This window comes from Camellia sinensis, chromosome 3 (genome assembly GCF_055761805.1).
Source record: "Camellia sinensis isolate YWXY chromosome 3, ASM5576180v1, whole genome shotgun sequence".
In the NCBI taxonomy this organism is placed as follows: Eukaryota; Viridiplantae; Streptophyta; class Magnoliopsida; order Ericales; family Theaceae; genus Camellia; species Camellia sinensis.
This window is the reverse complement of record NC_138963.1, coordinates 29,406,240-29,421,949: the sequence shown is the minus strand read 5'-3', so window position 1 is coordinate 29,421,949 and position 15,710 is coordinate 29,406,240. Positions and strand designations below refer to the sequence as shown.

At 38.3% G+C, this 15,710-nt stretch overlaps 1 protein-coding gene and 1 pseudogene across 1 annotated transcript; one reads left to right on the top strand and one right to left on the bottom strand.

Moving 5' to 3' along the window:
• The first annotated feature begins 5,204 nt into the window (after window positions 1-5,204).
• LOC145822431 (uncharacterized) lies at window positions 5,205-8,097 on the top strand. Its single transcript, XM_082919420.1, has 4 exons — window positions 5,205-5,431; window positions 5,884-6,437; window positions 6,810-7,144; window positions 7,273-8,097. Exons 1-4 carry the CDS (start codon window positions 5,383-5,385, stop codon window positions 7,886-7,888), a joined length of 1,554 nt encoding a protein of 517 aa, XP_082775546.1. The 5' UTR covers window positions 5,205-5,382; the 3' UTR covers window positions 7,889-8,097.
• A 1,110-nt stretch (window positions 8,098-9,207) lies between these two features.
• LOC145821396 (uncharacterized) lies at window positions 9,208-13,569 on the bottom strand (annotated as a pseudogene).
• Between the last annotated feature and the right edge of the window lie 2,141 nt (window positions 13,570-15,710).

The window sequence follows — 15,710 nt, the reverse complement described above, 5'->3', positions numbered from 1 at the left end:
TCTCCTCTGACTTTGGCCCTGTGAATGAACTGGAGATAGTGCAGAGCGTTGCTCTCCTCCTCTCTGCGGGCAAGCTAGAGACTTGTGGCCCAACTGACCACACTTGTAACAAGTCATATCACCCTAACCACCTCTCCCACACCCTGAACTCGGTACTGGAAAAGTGGACCTCGAGTGAGCTCCTTGGGATAATTGGGGGTTAGAACCCCTCTGCCTCTTACTATTCCCCTGATTATCCCGACTCTTCCTGGAGCCCCTCATTCTCTCCTCCTCCATCTGCATAATGGTCTCAAGATGAGCCGCCTCTACAAGGAGTCCATGATCTCTAAGCATGGACCTGACCACTCAAAACATGAGCCCGGTCCTTAACCGCTTTTCAAACTTTAGACAACAACGCTCTCCTGTCGTAACAAGTTCTGGTACGAATCTAGACAAACTAGTGAATGTGGCTTCAAACTCAGCCACCAACGTGTTCAACTGTACTAACTTGGAGAATTGATCCCTCAACTTCTCCCTTACTGTAGTAGGTAAGTACTTGTTCTGAAAGGCGCTGACGAAAGCCTTCCAAGTCACCCTAATGCGCCCAGGCGCATATTTCTACCACTAACCCGCATCTCCTTTCAGTTGGAAAGATGCCAACGTCACCTTCAGCTGGTCGTCCTCGATGCCAAGCATCTCGAACGTCCTCACTATCTGTTCTAGCCATTCATCTTCCTTCAGTGGCTCTTTGGGATCACCCAAAAACTCGTCTAGATTTGACCGGAAGAACTCTATTTTTCAGAAAAGATGGCCCTGCCTCGACGACTTGGGCCCAGACTTGATTCTCTGCCTTGAGAATGTCCATGGATTCCCGTAATGCTCCTGCCATTTCACGGGCTAAGGGCCCATGGCCTGTTGACCAACTGGTTCGGCCACATTGGCCTGACCAATGTTTCTTCCTGTGCAGGAATATCATCCGGTATAGGCATCTCATGCCTTCTAGGCCTACCACGCCTACCACCACCACATCCACGTCTTGACATCCTAATGAAGGTAACAAAAGAGATTAGCACATTTACAAATGTGTCGAAGCTAACACACTCGTGTCCTAATGCAATGGACAACAATAATTCACTCCACATAAGCATGTAACCACATTAACACATACAAATTTCCTACCTAGATAATGACCGTCCCACGACGTTGCTAGAGTTCCAATTAGAAACAACAGTGATCAAGTGCTCTTCTAATAACACTTCTAGAAACCCGTAGACTCAATCAACATCTTAGAAATTTAAATCCATACCCATATAATCAGATAAACATGTTATCATGTAAATACACATCGTTCATTCTAGAGTCTCTATCAAGCGAGACAAACCCATTGTGGTACTAACCACTTCCTGCGTACCCAAAGTGTTCAATCCTAGTATGCTCTGATACCAAGTTGTAATGCCCCAAATAAATACAATAAATCCCAACTCATAAGCAGTATACTTTCATTCATCAGAGTTCGCATATAAAAGGGGTGACACATGCGATATACATTCATAAATGATTCATCTTGAATCTGCAGCATGTGTTACACTTGATAAAGAAGAATAAAAGCTAAACAAGTATTTATATGCCCTAAAGGCTTACATCTTTCCAAGTTATTGCTTGGTTACAACAAAAGTGAGACTAGCTCAATACAAATAAAGCCCTTGGCTATACAAAACAAAATACAACAAAAGTGAGTTCTTGCTCCAAAGTCCCTCTAAGCTATTGCCTTGACAGAGGTAAATCACCAACACCTGAAAATGATTTTTCCCAAATAGGGTGAGCCCAAGCCCAATAGGAACAATCTAATACAATATATGAATCTTAACAAAGGTATAAGTAGAATGTGTACATACAATGGCCGTGATAACACATTCACGTCTATATGATCATAAAGTACCAAATTTCATATTTCGATCCATTTTTCTTCAATTTATTTCTAGTTACTTCATTTCATCTCAATTCATGAGCCAGTTCCGTTATCTTTCAGACAACCTAATTGAGGCTACAACTCAGTAGTTCTCAAATTAACACAATTATCACACAAACACTTCAATTTGCCATTTTATGAAAATTTCGTCCGTGGGATCGGCACCCATGTATAGGCGCGATTTCAGGACTTTCATCTTGGACACACAGGCCAACTTAATTTCAATGGAGTCCATCCCCTATCTCCTCCCAAATGTGGAGTACATCCCATTTCTCCTCTCAAACATCATACATATACAATGTATTTAAAGCATAGTCATATTCAATGCCAACCCACAAGAGATTAGTTTCAATTTATCTAATCCTCATGCAATTTCTACAACAATCATAGCTATTCTCCACCGATAGACCAATACGTATATTTTTAAACAGATATTCAATCTCAAGACACTTAAATTATTAAAAATTCCACGGTGAGAGATAATACATATTTAGTTTCACCATTTATCTATATATATCCAACCAATTTCACATTTACAATACAAATTCCATTCATTTATACAAAAATAACCATTGGAATCATTTTAGGGCAAACTCCCATTTTTTCCAAATTTCACTCCAAGTGCCCAAAATCAATCATTTTGCACCATACAACTTTATATTTAACCCCATAACCATTTTCACAACATACACATGAAAACCGGCTTTTTATTTCACACCCAAACCCTAGGTTTGTCCATAATACACCCAAAGTCCACCATTGTTACATAATAAGCAAATAACTTAGTTAAAATCCATATGAAAGTGTAGGAAATCCCTACCTCAAGTGTAGAAGCCCAAAAGAGGAGTGGTGAAACTTCAAAAACATCGAAATCAAACTCTATTCGGAGATAATGGTAGCCTTTGAGATGCTTCACCTTTTTGTCAAAGGGAGTAGGGTAGAGAGATCCTTAGATCCTAGTGGATTTGTAAAGAGAAGTCAGATTTTAGAGAGAGACGGAGCTGGTCTAAGGTTTTTGAGTGAAAAGATATCAAAAAGTGATGTAAAAAGTACTGCTGGGAACTGATATAAGTGAGGCTCGCTCGAGCGGAAGAGTTGTCACTCGAGTGACCAGACAAAATAAGTGGTCTCGCTCGAGCGCAAGATGCATTGTTCGAGCGCAGAGTACATACTCCCAGAAGTTTTACAGACATATAACGTCGCTCGAGCGAAGAACACTACCCTCCCAGTATCTTTGCAGGCCTGTAAAAGTACTGGGAACTCACAAAGCTCGCTCGAGCGCAAGAAGCTTCGCTCGAGCGAAGAAGCAAATTTCTAGACAACAACAATTTGACCAACTAGCAACCAACATGTTCCAAACATGCCTAAGGCACTCCAATACTCAAACTCAAAGGGGAAAGGAGGGAAAAATGACATGAATAATAATATTAAACCACGAAACCTGAGTTCAAAATACAATAAAGGTCGGATCAAAACCAGAATTGCTATATCCAATCATTGAAATAGATTTGAGACACACCATGGGTGTTACAACACTTGTGTTGTGCCTATAGGCACATCACCAACCCCCAACTCAACATATTTTAACACGCTTTAATTTCTTAACTTTTTAATAAAAAAATATAACATCCCGAACATGGGATGAGTTACCCCTTCTTTTTTTTTTTTGGCGATTAATGTTTTGTCCTAAGTATTATATAACAAATAGATATATAATATCTATTAAGCAATCATCGAATAAATATATAATATTAGTCGAGTTACGCGTAAGATGGTTAAAACACCCGGTCATCCAAAAAATAGATATATAATAACTCAATTGGTAAAATTAAAACAAATGAATTTTCTAAAATTACAAAAATTCTACTTACAGTCAAGTATAATTACATTATCTATGAAATGCGTAATTATAATTTATCCTATCACAATTTGTCAACTGATATAACAATCTTATCTTTTTGTCTCTCTTCATTTCTTCCACATATCTTCTATCTCTCTTTATTTAAGGTGATGTGGTAAAAAAATTGAAACGAAATATATAAATTTTTATATTTATTTCAGTATGTAGATATGGAAAAATATTATCATATTAATAAAATTTGATTTGTCAATTGATGGCATATGAGAAATTTAAGTTGACCGTAAAGTGTAAGATATTTAATTTTTTTTTTTAAATTTATGAGATGATGGACTATTTAGGCTATGTTAGATTTATGTCAATCAATATAAATTAAATAATCACTTGACCCCATCTAAAAAAAATTCACTTGGCCAATTTTTTTATATGAATATTTTTTAAATTGATAAACATGCATCATTAATATTTACCTTTTCATAATAAAAGGTACATAATAATGCATATTTAACAGGTTTGAAAAAATAGATTAAAAGTGTACTCCCTCCGTCCCACTTTATTGGTCCACCTTTCCATTTTAATTTGTCTCAAAATATTTGTCTACTTTCTATTTTGGGATGCTAATTTTTATTATATTTTCAAAATTGCCCCTTATAAATCATTATAAACACATTTTAAAATTCAAATAAAAGGTAATGGTGGAAAAATATTTCAAAATCTAAATTAAAATGTAATGATTGCATGACTCCTTAATAAGTTAGATTTTTTTTAAGGGACAAATAAATTGGGACGTCGGGAGTAAATTTTTTTTTTTTTTGGTAGTGTTGTAATTATGGCAGGAACTTTATTAGGTCAACAAAAAACTATTAGGTACTTTTGAAATAATACTCTATACCATTGGTCAATTAATGCGTATCATTATGCCATGAAATATTAAAAATAAAAAATAAAAAAGAGCAGTAATATAAAAACATAAAATCAATACAATAAAATTATTAATTACGATTTGGTTGGATTTTGATTTATCACTTTATAATAAAGAGACCATTAATTTTTTAATTTTTTATTTTATTTTTTACAAGTGACAATATCACATCATTTTAAGATAAAATTTTGTATAAACAAAAAATGATTAGAAGCAAAAAAATAAATAAAGAGTAGAGTGAAAAAGATACACAAAACATGAAATGTAAAAACAAAAAATAGTCAGAATTAAAAAAAAAAGAAAACGTGTGCATTAATTAGTGTATACCCGATCGTAGTATTGCTCCCCTCAATTCAACCTTCCCTATGCAAAAGAAGAAAAAGTAAATAAAAAAGAAAAACAAAACAAAACAAGTGGGGCTGTCATATTCACGCACTAAAATAAACGACAACTAGAAGAAATTGTTTGCTCCCTTCAATCCAATGGAGATTCCAATAAAAAATAAACAATAATAATAATAATAATAATAAAAGACTACAAGAAAGTCTTCGTTGACAATAGTTCCCTCTATATATTTATTTGAGGTTGAAAGTGATGAGATGGGAGTAAGGAAAGTTCAGCAAATTCAATTGGTGTATCAGTTTTCTTGGCAAAATGAGCTTCAATGATGATGAGCCGATTGTTGCAAGCCAAGATGTCTCAGGTTTATGTTTTCTTCGTTTCTCCATTTATACTCTATGAATTTACAAAGAAAAGTCACACAATTGTATTGATATATCTCAATCAAAGCTTACAAGAAACAGAGTACTCATCCTCTGTCAAATCTCTCAATGTCTGGGAGATAGATTTTCCCTCTATCAGCTTATATAAATCTAAGCTAGTAATTGAGCTATTTACAGAAGCTCTTACCAGTGTGAAAGCATGGGTGGAGCTATCTGTAAATTATGGCTGGAGTCATTTTCTTTTTCATGTCTAAGTTTTTGACCCTTTGACCATAGAAGCTCCATTGAAGCTGCATGCTTCTGCACAATGTATCATGTGTAGCAAGTTCATTTCCAACACTTTATGCACCTTATCGGCTGTATATACTCCTATAGCATACTAGAATGCTTTGTTGATTGTTGATTTGAGTTTTGGAATGATGGCATATTTCAGGGGAAAAACCTGCGGCATTCCTGGCAGGAAAAACAAAGGCAACAATCATCAACAAGACGACGGCACCACTGGAAGAAAGCGAATTCAAGGTGATGCTGGAGCTCACGGGGGCAGGATCCGGCAACGACAGATCTGGAGTGGATCTTGTGACGGTCTTAGATGTCAGCGGTAGCATGGGAGGAGAGAAGTTAGAAAAAATGAAAATTGCTATGCTATTCATGATCAAGAAACTTAGCGTGATTGATCGTTTGTCGATTGTCACATTCAATGGGAGCTCCCACAGGTTGTGCCCATTGCGGCAGATAACTGAAAATTCTCAAGCGGAGATTGAAAAACTGGTCAATGCTTTAGTTGCTAACGGTGGCACAAACATCTCTGCTGGCCTTCAAACGGGCTTAAAAGTGCTTAATGACCGTAGACTTACTAGCGGGCGTGCGGTTGGCATTATGCTTATGTCTGATGGTCAGCAAAACGCAGGTGGTGATGCTGCCGAAGTTCCGGTCGGCAACGTGCCCGTGTGCACATTCGGTTTTGGCGCAGACCATGATCCGACGGTACGTTGTATTTAAAAAAATAATTTCATTCATGCTGATTTACAGGGGACAAGAGGGTCTTGGGTGATCCATACTTGGCGGAAACAAGGGAGTAAATTTGGTTATTATATTGGAATTTCCTTTAGTAAATTAGGTGATCCCTACACATACACTCCACATAAGCTGCTATATTCGGGTTGTGTGTACTGGCTGATTTGACAAGTAATGGTTGAATGGGCAAACACTCATAATTTATTTATTTTTCCTTATAACACTGACGTGGGAAAACCAGTATACAAAACTTGTGGATATTGGAGTGATGGTTAGCATTTTTCTAAAAGAAAATTGCAAAAGTTGTAGCAGTATAACTTTAGTAATTCCCGTTCAATATAGGTGCTCAATGCCATCGCAAACAACAGCGTGGGAGGAACGTTCTCAGATGTTCGAAACCAGGACAACTTGAGTATTGCATTTTCCCAGTGTTTGGCTGGGCTTCTCACAGTGGTTGTTCAGGATCTGAAGCTGACCGTCACACGAGTCGAATCCACAATCGTTAAGGTGTCTGCCGGAAACTATATACAATTCAAGGACGATGCTGCCGGCTCTGTGACTGTTTCATTTGGCGATCTTTACATTAAAGAGGTACGCAAGGTCATAGTGGACCTTCTTCTCCCTGCTGCTAGTAGTCCGGCAGGCTCGGATGTCCTTGAAATCACTTACACCTACAGGTCAGGTGTTACCAATATTATCAAATCTCTGCATTTACTAGTTAGTAGAATAAATTATGTTTTTATTTGACTTGATGATCGATCTGACAAATATAATGGATATGTGTGTGCATATAACGCGCGTACAGCTCTGGTGGGAAATTGTTTGATGCCAATCCGATAATCCTTACAGTAAGCCGCACCGGCAGGACATCCGTGGAGCCAGAGAGGGAGGAGGTGATGATGGAGGAGAACCGTCTCCGGACTGCACAGATGATGAAAGAAGCTAGAGTCATGGCTGACGACCAGAAGCTGGACAATGCTCGTGACAAGCTGGTTGAAGCCCAAAACTTGCTGGAGGACGTGGTTAATGATGAGTCTAACCCGTTGATTGAGATGCTGAAATCTGAGCTGCAACAGATAAAAAGGTTGATGAAATCTCAGGAAATCTACGAAAAGCAAGGGCGTCCTTTCGCACTCTCTTCAGAGACTTCCCATAATCGCCAGCGTTATGCTGCAAAAGGTGATGATGTGGAAAAGCTGCGCATGTTTGCCACACCGCGTATGGACGCATACCTTGAGCAAGCCAAGTCATTTGACGAGGATCCCAGCAAGCCACTGCCCTCTGTGGACGAGGATGAGAAGCAAGAAATCGCTGCCGATCCCCTTGCTCCCATCGTTGGAGCTCTTAGCTACTATATTCAGACGGCCATTCAGTCTCTCAAATCCATTGACAACATACTCAATAAAGCCGCCCGCCCGTAACTCAATGCTTGCCATCCACTTTAATTTACAATGTACCCCATTGCATTGGGTTTTGCCTTTGCACTTCAATAATTATGGGTGTGTGATTTTCCCGTTGTTTTTTTTTTTTTTTTTTTTTAATTACTCATTTCACTGTTGTTAAATTTCCAGTGTGTTATTTTCCCGTTGCACTTCAATAAATTATTAGTGTATGATTTGCCTGTGTTAAATAAGTTTTTTGGATTAGTTATTTTGTTGGTCCCTCAAGTTTATCCTTTGTATCATTTTTGTCTCTCAAGTTATAATTGCACAATTTTAGTCCCTCAAGTTAATTAGGTGCAACAATGTAGCCCCTCTGTCCGCCCCATCCAAATTGGCTAACGGCACTAGGGCTAATTTTCAAAGAACACAAAATTTGATTAGGCAATATGGTAAAATCAGCAACACAACACACATTTCATAATTGCATTACCACCACTTCCACGACATGCTGAGCCTTCGGTCAAGATTTGTCATCACTGTCGCCTTCAAGTACATTGCCACCAAATGATGCTCTTTTTCGTCAAATTATTCACCCAGAAAAGGACCCAAACAATGAAAAATCTTGATCTTTTTCCCTCTTTTTCTTTAATGTAAGCATCACAATTTAAAGGTTTGAATGTATAATTGTAGTAGAGATCCTCCTCTGTGTAGCTGTTTTTTTCCCCTCTATTAAGAGTTGTAATTGATTTATCGTTCGTGCTTTTGTCAACTTGACGAAATATAATGGAGCAAATCTAATGAGCATTTTTTTTGGGAACGATTTGCCAATTGTTCTAGTTGCTTTAACATTGATTCTTTTTTTTTTTTTTTTGAATGTGATCTATAACATACAACAAAAATGCTAAAGATTCAAAAAAAATTACCAAATGTCTAATATGGTGTGGGTCCCACATCCATATAAGATATGTGGTAGAAATTTTGATAAATTTTTTGAGATCCCTAACTGATGCAGTGCGAGTCGTAAAATAGTAACAATCTTAAAGTCCGTTGATTAAAACAAGAATACCAGAAAATAAGGTTCTTCTCTAGACCCGTTGATTCACAAAGAATATTGAGTTTAAAGGCTCAACAATAGTTGATTCACAAAGAATAACTAAAGTTGGAACAAAAGAGTATAAAACTCAAAATATATTAATGATCAAAACTGAAGAGCCCTAAGGCTTACACCCAATATTTATAACCAAAACATAGACCTAACTTTAACTAAGAAACAACCAGATTTGGAAAGAGAAGGAAATTGCCAAAAATGAAAATATGGCAATAAAATAAGCAATAAAATACGGACACTACTGTGGTGCTCATGGGTTGCGTGCTACATCATCCTCTCCTGGATGGAGAGAATTCGCCATCAAATTCGTAGCCTCAGTGTCGGAGTTGTCACCGTGATAAGGAATGAGGTATCTAACGTTGAACACATCGGAAGTACGAATGTGACTAGAGAACTTCAAATGATAGGCATTGGAATTGATTTTCTCCAAAATGGCAAGGGGCCCAATTTTTCGTGCTGCCAACTTGTTATATTCACCTACTGAAAAATCTATCTTTTGTAAGAACTTCCCACACCAAATCGCCAACTTCAAATTCAACCAATCGACGTTTCTTATCGGCAGTTAGCTTATACTTGGCTATTGATTGTTGCAAATTGGACTGGGTCAATTTGTGCACCTCCTGAAGGTCGTGAATAAGCTCTTCTGCTTTCTCATTAATGCGCTTTAAATCTGACACAGGTACTAAATCTAGTGGGGCTCGAGGTTGGTAGCCATAATTGACATAGAAAGGGCTAAAACCTAAACTTCAATTTACAGAGCGATTGTAAGCAAACTCTGCTTGGTGCAATTTGTGATCCCATGATTTCAAATGATCCATTACTAAACACCCTAACAGGTTGCCTAAAGAACGATTGACAACTTCTGTCTGTTCATCAGTTTGAGGGTGATAGGCGCTACTGAAATCAAGCTTTGTATTAGCCAAGCACCACAGACTTCTCAAAAAATGACTAAGAAATCAGGTGTCTCTGTCAAATACAATGGACTGAGGGAGCCCATGCAAATGATAGATTTCTCGAAAATATAATTGGGCCACATTTATAGCATCCATCGTCTTTTTGCAAGCAATGAAATGGGCCATATTTGACAACCTGTCCACGACTACGTAGATGGAGTCATAACCTCGCTGAGTACGCGGAAGTCCTAAAACAAAGTCCATACTAGCGTCAGTCTATGGTTGATTGGGCACGGGTAACGGTATGTATAAGCCTGCGTTTGTTGCGGATCCTTTGGATACTTAGCAGATGCGACACCCGTCCACAAGCTTGAAAATTTCTTTCCTCATAGAAGGCCAAAAGTAAAAACCAGCCACAAGCTGCAGAGTCTTGTCACGCCCAACATGGCCTTCTTCATGCAACTCCTTGATAATTCTCAATTGAAGACTTGATGCAGGCACACACAATTGGTTGCCTTTGAAGAGGAATCCATAATGGAGAAGAAAGTCCAACCTCTGACCTGATTTAACTTCTGCAACAATACAAAAGAAATAGGGATCAACGGACAGTAGTTCTTGAAAGGAGTTGAACCCAAGGACCGTATTGCTCATAGTAATAAGCATAAATGAACAGTGGCTAAGTGCATTAGCCACTTTGTTTAAGGTCCCGATTTGTGTTTAATAACAAAGGTGAATTGCTGTAGATATGCTCCCCAATTGGCGTGCCTCGATGAAAGCTTGTCTTGGCTGTTGATGTGCTTCAAAGCATCATGGTCAGAAAATAAAATGAATTCACTTTGGGACAAATAAGAATACCAATGCTTCAGGGCTTGGACAATGGAGCAACATTCCACATCATAAGTGTTGTAGCTACCTTTGGAACTATTAAGCTTCTCACAAAAGTATGCAATCGGGTGACCCCCTTGACTCAAAACAGCCCCAATGCCCATTTTTGATGCGTCATAGTGTAACTCAAAGGGCTTAGAAAAATACGGTAATATGAGGACTGGTGCTGAAGTCAACTTCAGTTTGATTTGCTGGAGTGTTTCTGTTGCTGTTTTTGTCCAATAAAATTGACCGGCCTTCATGCAGTCCGTAAGTGGGGCCATAATGCTACTGAAATGGCGAATGAACCTCTGATAGAACGAGGCCAACCCCTGAAGGCTTCGTACGTTGTGAATTTTTTTGGTATTGGCAAGTAACAAATTGCATTTATTTTGCTTTCATCAACTAAGATGCCATCTTTAGATAGAACATAACCGAGGAACAATATCTGTTAAGAATGAACACTTGTTGGTGCCAGCATAAAAGTTCGCTTCCTGTAACACTAATAGAACTTGGCGCAAGTGCTGGAGGTGCAATTCATTATTAGCGCTATAAACCAAAATATCATCAAAATAAACAACAACAAACTTCCTTATAAAAGGCCGAAATAGTTGGTTCATCACACGCATAAAAGTATTGGGAGCGTTTGATAAACCAAACGGCATGACTAGCCACTCATGAAGTCCCTCTCTAGTTTTGAAGGCTGTCTTCCAGTCATCCCCTTCTCGAATCCGAATCTGGTGGTAACCACTTTTTGAGATCCAATTTGCTAAACACAGTTGTTCCACTTAACTGATCTAATAAGTCATCCAACCGAGGTATGGGGAACCTATACCGGATAGTGATTCTATTAATTGCCCTACTATCGACGCATATGCGCCACGAACCATCTTTCTTGGGGATTAGTAGTTCAGGCACGACACATGGACCAAGGCTTTCTTGGATGTGTCCATTGGCTAGCAAGTCCTCCACTTGTCGGCGAAGTTCTTCATGCTCTTTTGGACTTATGCGGTAGTGGGGTCTATTTGGCAAATTCGATCCTGGAATCAAGTCAATTTGGTGTTGTATGTCTCTCATAGAAGGTAGCATTGGGGGTAACTCCTTAGGAAATACATCATGGAACTCTGCAATTAGAGCCTTCACAGGCTCAGGGATCTTAGTCTCTACAGCATTGTCTTTTCCTACTAGCACGAACATCATTCCTGTTTCAGCCACTTCCTCTAAGAACCAGTGCAATAAGCTAGAACTTTTCTCAGGGGCTAGCTTTGGTGCTTCTTCTCTATGAGGCTCAAGAGCAATACGAATCTTGTTAAATACAAAGGAGTAAGTGTTCTTTCGTTCATCGTGTAACACGTCGCGGTCAAATTGCCAAGGCCTTCTTAACAAAATATCGCAAGCATCCATTTGACCTACATCAAACCACACCTTGTCCCTGTAGTTAGAACCAATAGATAATGAGACTAAACAACGCTTGGAGACCGTTACCTCTTTGCCTTTCTAAAGCCAGGACAGTTTGTATAGGTTAGGATGTTGGCTTATACTTATTCCCAATTTTGTGACAGTGTCTTCCGCAATGACATTCTCACAACTTCCAGAGTCAATTACAAACTTGTACACCTTCCCACTAATGGTACACGTGGATTGGAAGATGTTATTTCGTAACCACCAATTCCCTTTAACCTCTCAGGGAGTAAAGCAGGCCCTGAGCACAACCAATAGAGGACCATCATCGCCAGCAACTCATTCTTCTTTGTCATAAATACTAGCCTCGGGCTCGTTGGTAGGATCTTGCAGACTTTCATTAGTCTCATCTTCAATAATCTCTTCGCTATCTATAAATAGGCCTTTGCCAACCTGATCACTTTTCTGCAATTTGCAGCGCGATGACCAATTTCTCCGCACTTGAAGCAACGCATACCACTACTAGTAATAGGGTTCCTATTTGACTGTCCTCCAGATGGTTTACCAACCGTATCAGATTGTGTGGTGCTCCACCGTGCCCCTGGTAGGTTCGTACTCGTATTTCGGTTCATTGGGGGTAGATTACGGTTGCCACTAGTGCTTCCATTTGACCATCCAGTACCTCCTGAGCGACGCTTTGACCTTTTCTCTAATTGTATAGCCCTCTGGTGTGCTTCAGAAATAGAATAGGGTTCAAATAAATTCAGGGTATCTTGATATTGTTCTTGCAATCCCCCGATGTACCTGGAAACAAGTTGGTCTTCGTTTTTAGCAAGGCCATTGCGTGACACCAATTGATAGAACTCAGTGGTATATTCATCGATCGTCTTCGTCCCTTGCCGTAAATTCTACAATTGTTGGTACATTATGCATTTATAGTTATGAGGAAGGAACGCCATACGCATATGTTTCTTCATCTTCTCCTAAGAAGCAATTTTACTCTTTCCCTGTCTGGTTCGAGTTAACTTTATTTGTTGCCACCAAGCCAATGCTCTTTCCCTGAAGCGTGTGGCCACCAAGGAAACTCGTTTGTTTTCTAGAACCTCCTTGAAGTCAAGAACCTCTTCGACAACAAAAAGCCAATCCAAGAAGTCTTCGGGTTGAACACTGCCTTGTAATTCAGGGATGTCAATTTTCAGACCTGCGTCCCAGCGACGTGAATTTGCTTCTGTACCTTGTCGAACCATTTCCCTACGGAAATTTCTAGCAAAAGGGTTGTCATCTACCTCCTCCATACTTTCTTCGTCTTCCATAGACCATGGGTTTGGATGTGGCTGGCGCTGCTCCTGTTGTTGTAACGCCGTGAGTTGCTCGGTTAGGGCATCAATTTGTTGTTGCATCCTCGCGGTGTCAGCTTCATAAACGTCGTCCATGGGCCGCCTTCTTGGTGCCATTGTAGCCTATGCTCTGATACCAACTGATGCAGTGCGAGTCGTAAAATAGTAACAATCTTAAAATCCGTTGATTCAAACAAGAATACTGAAAATAAGATTCCTCTCTAGACCCGTCGATTCACAAAGAATACCGAGTTTAAAGGCTCAACAATAGTTGATTCACAAAGAATAACCAAAGTTAGAACAAAAGAGTATAAAACTCAAAATATATTAATGATCAAAACTGAAGAGCGCTAAGGCTTACACCCAATATTTATAAGCAAAACATAGGCCTAACTTTAACCAAGAAACAACCAGATTTGGAAAGAGATGGAAATTACCAAAAAGATAAGGAAATATAAGGCAATTGCCAAAAATGAAAATATGGCAATAAAATAAGCAATAAAATAAGGACACTACTATGGTGCTCACGGGTTACGTGCTACATCACTAACATTAGTCTACTATACAATGGTCTTCAGGAAATACAATATTAGTTTATATTTTTACTGTTTTTCTAAAAGATGTTCCCATTACATGGTTACATATATAATTGTAGCAAAGGGGTCTACACCTGATGAGTTTGATTTTGTGGGTATAGGCTCAAATTGTGCATTAATTGGGTTGATTTTGGGGTTGGGGTTGGGGGTGGGGGTGTGGCAGTGGTTGTTGCATCAATTAAGGAAACAGTAGGAATACTCGTTTTAGAGGCTTATTGTAATCTTATTTTAGAGGCTTATTTTATTTTATTTTATTTTTGATAAGTAAGTCATATTATAACAAAAAAAATAAAATATACAATAAAATTCAATACACATATTTTGTAGGGAGAACAAAAAAATAAAAACAAAACTATTCCATCAAAAAATAAAATAAAACTAAACCTACAGAAGACAAACACAACATTCATAACAAAAATGATTCAAAATTTCTCTCTAGCACTCTTCAAATTATGAAGTTTCGCTTTGAGTTTTCTTTTGTTATCCTCCCTTGTAGTCTCCCCATTACTGGGGCCACTTGGAGATGGACTCCCTCTATTTTTTAGGCTCTTCATTTGGCACAACAACTCTTGACTTAATTCTCCATATCCTAACTCACCCATATCACACGATTCAAGGACATCAAAGGCATTAGATGTTGAGAGGGCAGTGCATCTCTCTCTCTCTCTCTCTCTCTCTCTCTCTCTCTCTGTTTATCACTGTCGTTGAACCTTGTCCACCATCTTTCTCCTTTTTCTTCACTTCCCATTTAGTCGGAATTTATATTTTAGTCTCCTTAACTCTCCACTTTCTTGTTTGAAAGGGGGAGGGTTTAAAATCTTCTCTGTTTATCACTGTCGTTGAACCTTGTCCACCATCTTTCTCCTTTTTCTTCACTTCCCATTTAGTCGGAATTTATATTTTAGTCTCCTTAACTCTCCACTTTCTTGTTTGAAAGGGGGAGGGTTTAAAATCTTTGGCTTTTCAGGGCACAAATTAATGGTATAACCAAAAGTCTTACACACATCACACCTTTGAGGCTTCTATGAACACTACAACAAAATGCACTTTTGGTGACTAATTTGGCGACTAAAAAAAATTTAGTCGCCAAAACTTGTGGAATTGGCACTAAAAATTTTTTTAGTCGGCAAAGGTATAATATTTAGCTACAAATTTTTTTTAGTCGGGAAATATTGATTATTGGCGACTAAAAAAAATTTAGTAGCTAAAAATGCCACAATTGGCGACTAAAAAATGTTTTAGTCGTTGTATACATAGTTTTGGCTACTAAAATTTTTTAGTCGCCAAATGAAAAACAAAATATTACTTTTAGACTTTTGGCGACCAAATATTTGGTCGCCAATAATTTATTTTGAGCGACCAAAAAATATTTTAGTCGCCAAAGGATTAAACTATTTGGTGGGAAAATTTTGAATTTATAAAATTAATTGGCGAGCAAAATGTTTAGTTGCTAAATGACTACTTTTAGCAACTAAAACAATTTTAGTCGGCAATAGCCTATACTTTAGGCTAAAATAATATTTAGTCAGATTTTTTTTTATCCTTTTTACCGACCAAAATAATATTTAGTCGCCAAACAGTAGAGAGGTTTTTTGAGTGTTTTTTTTAATACCTAAATTTGAGTTTGATATAGTTTTGTGTCAAGGGCTGGAGATTCCCTAA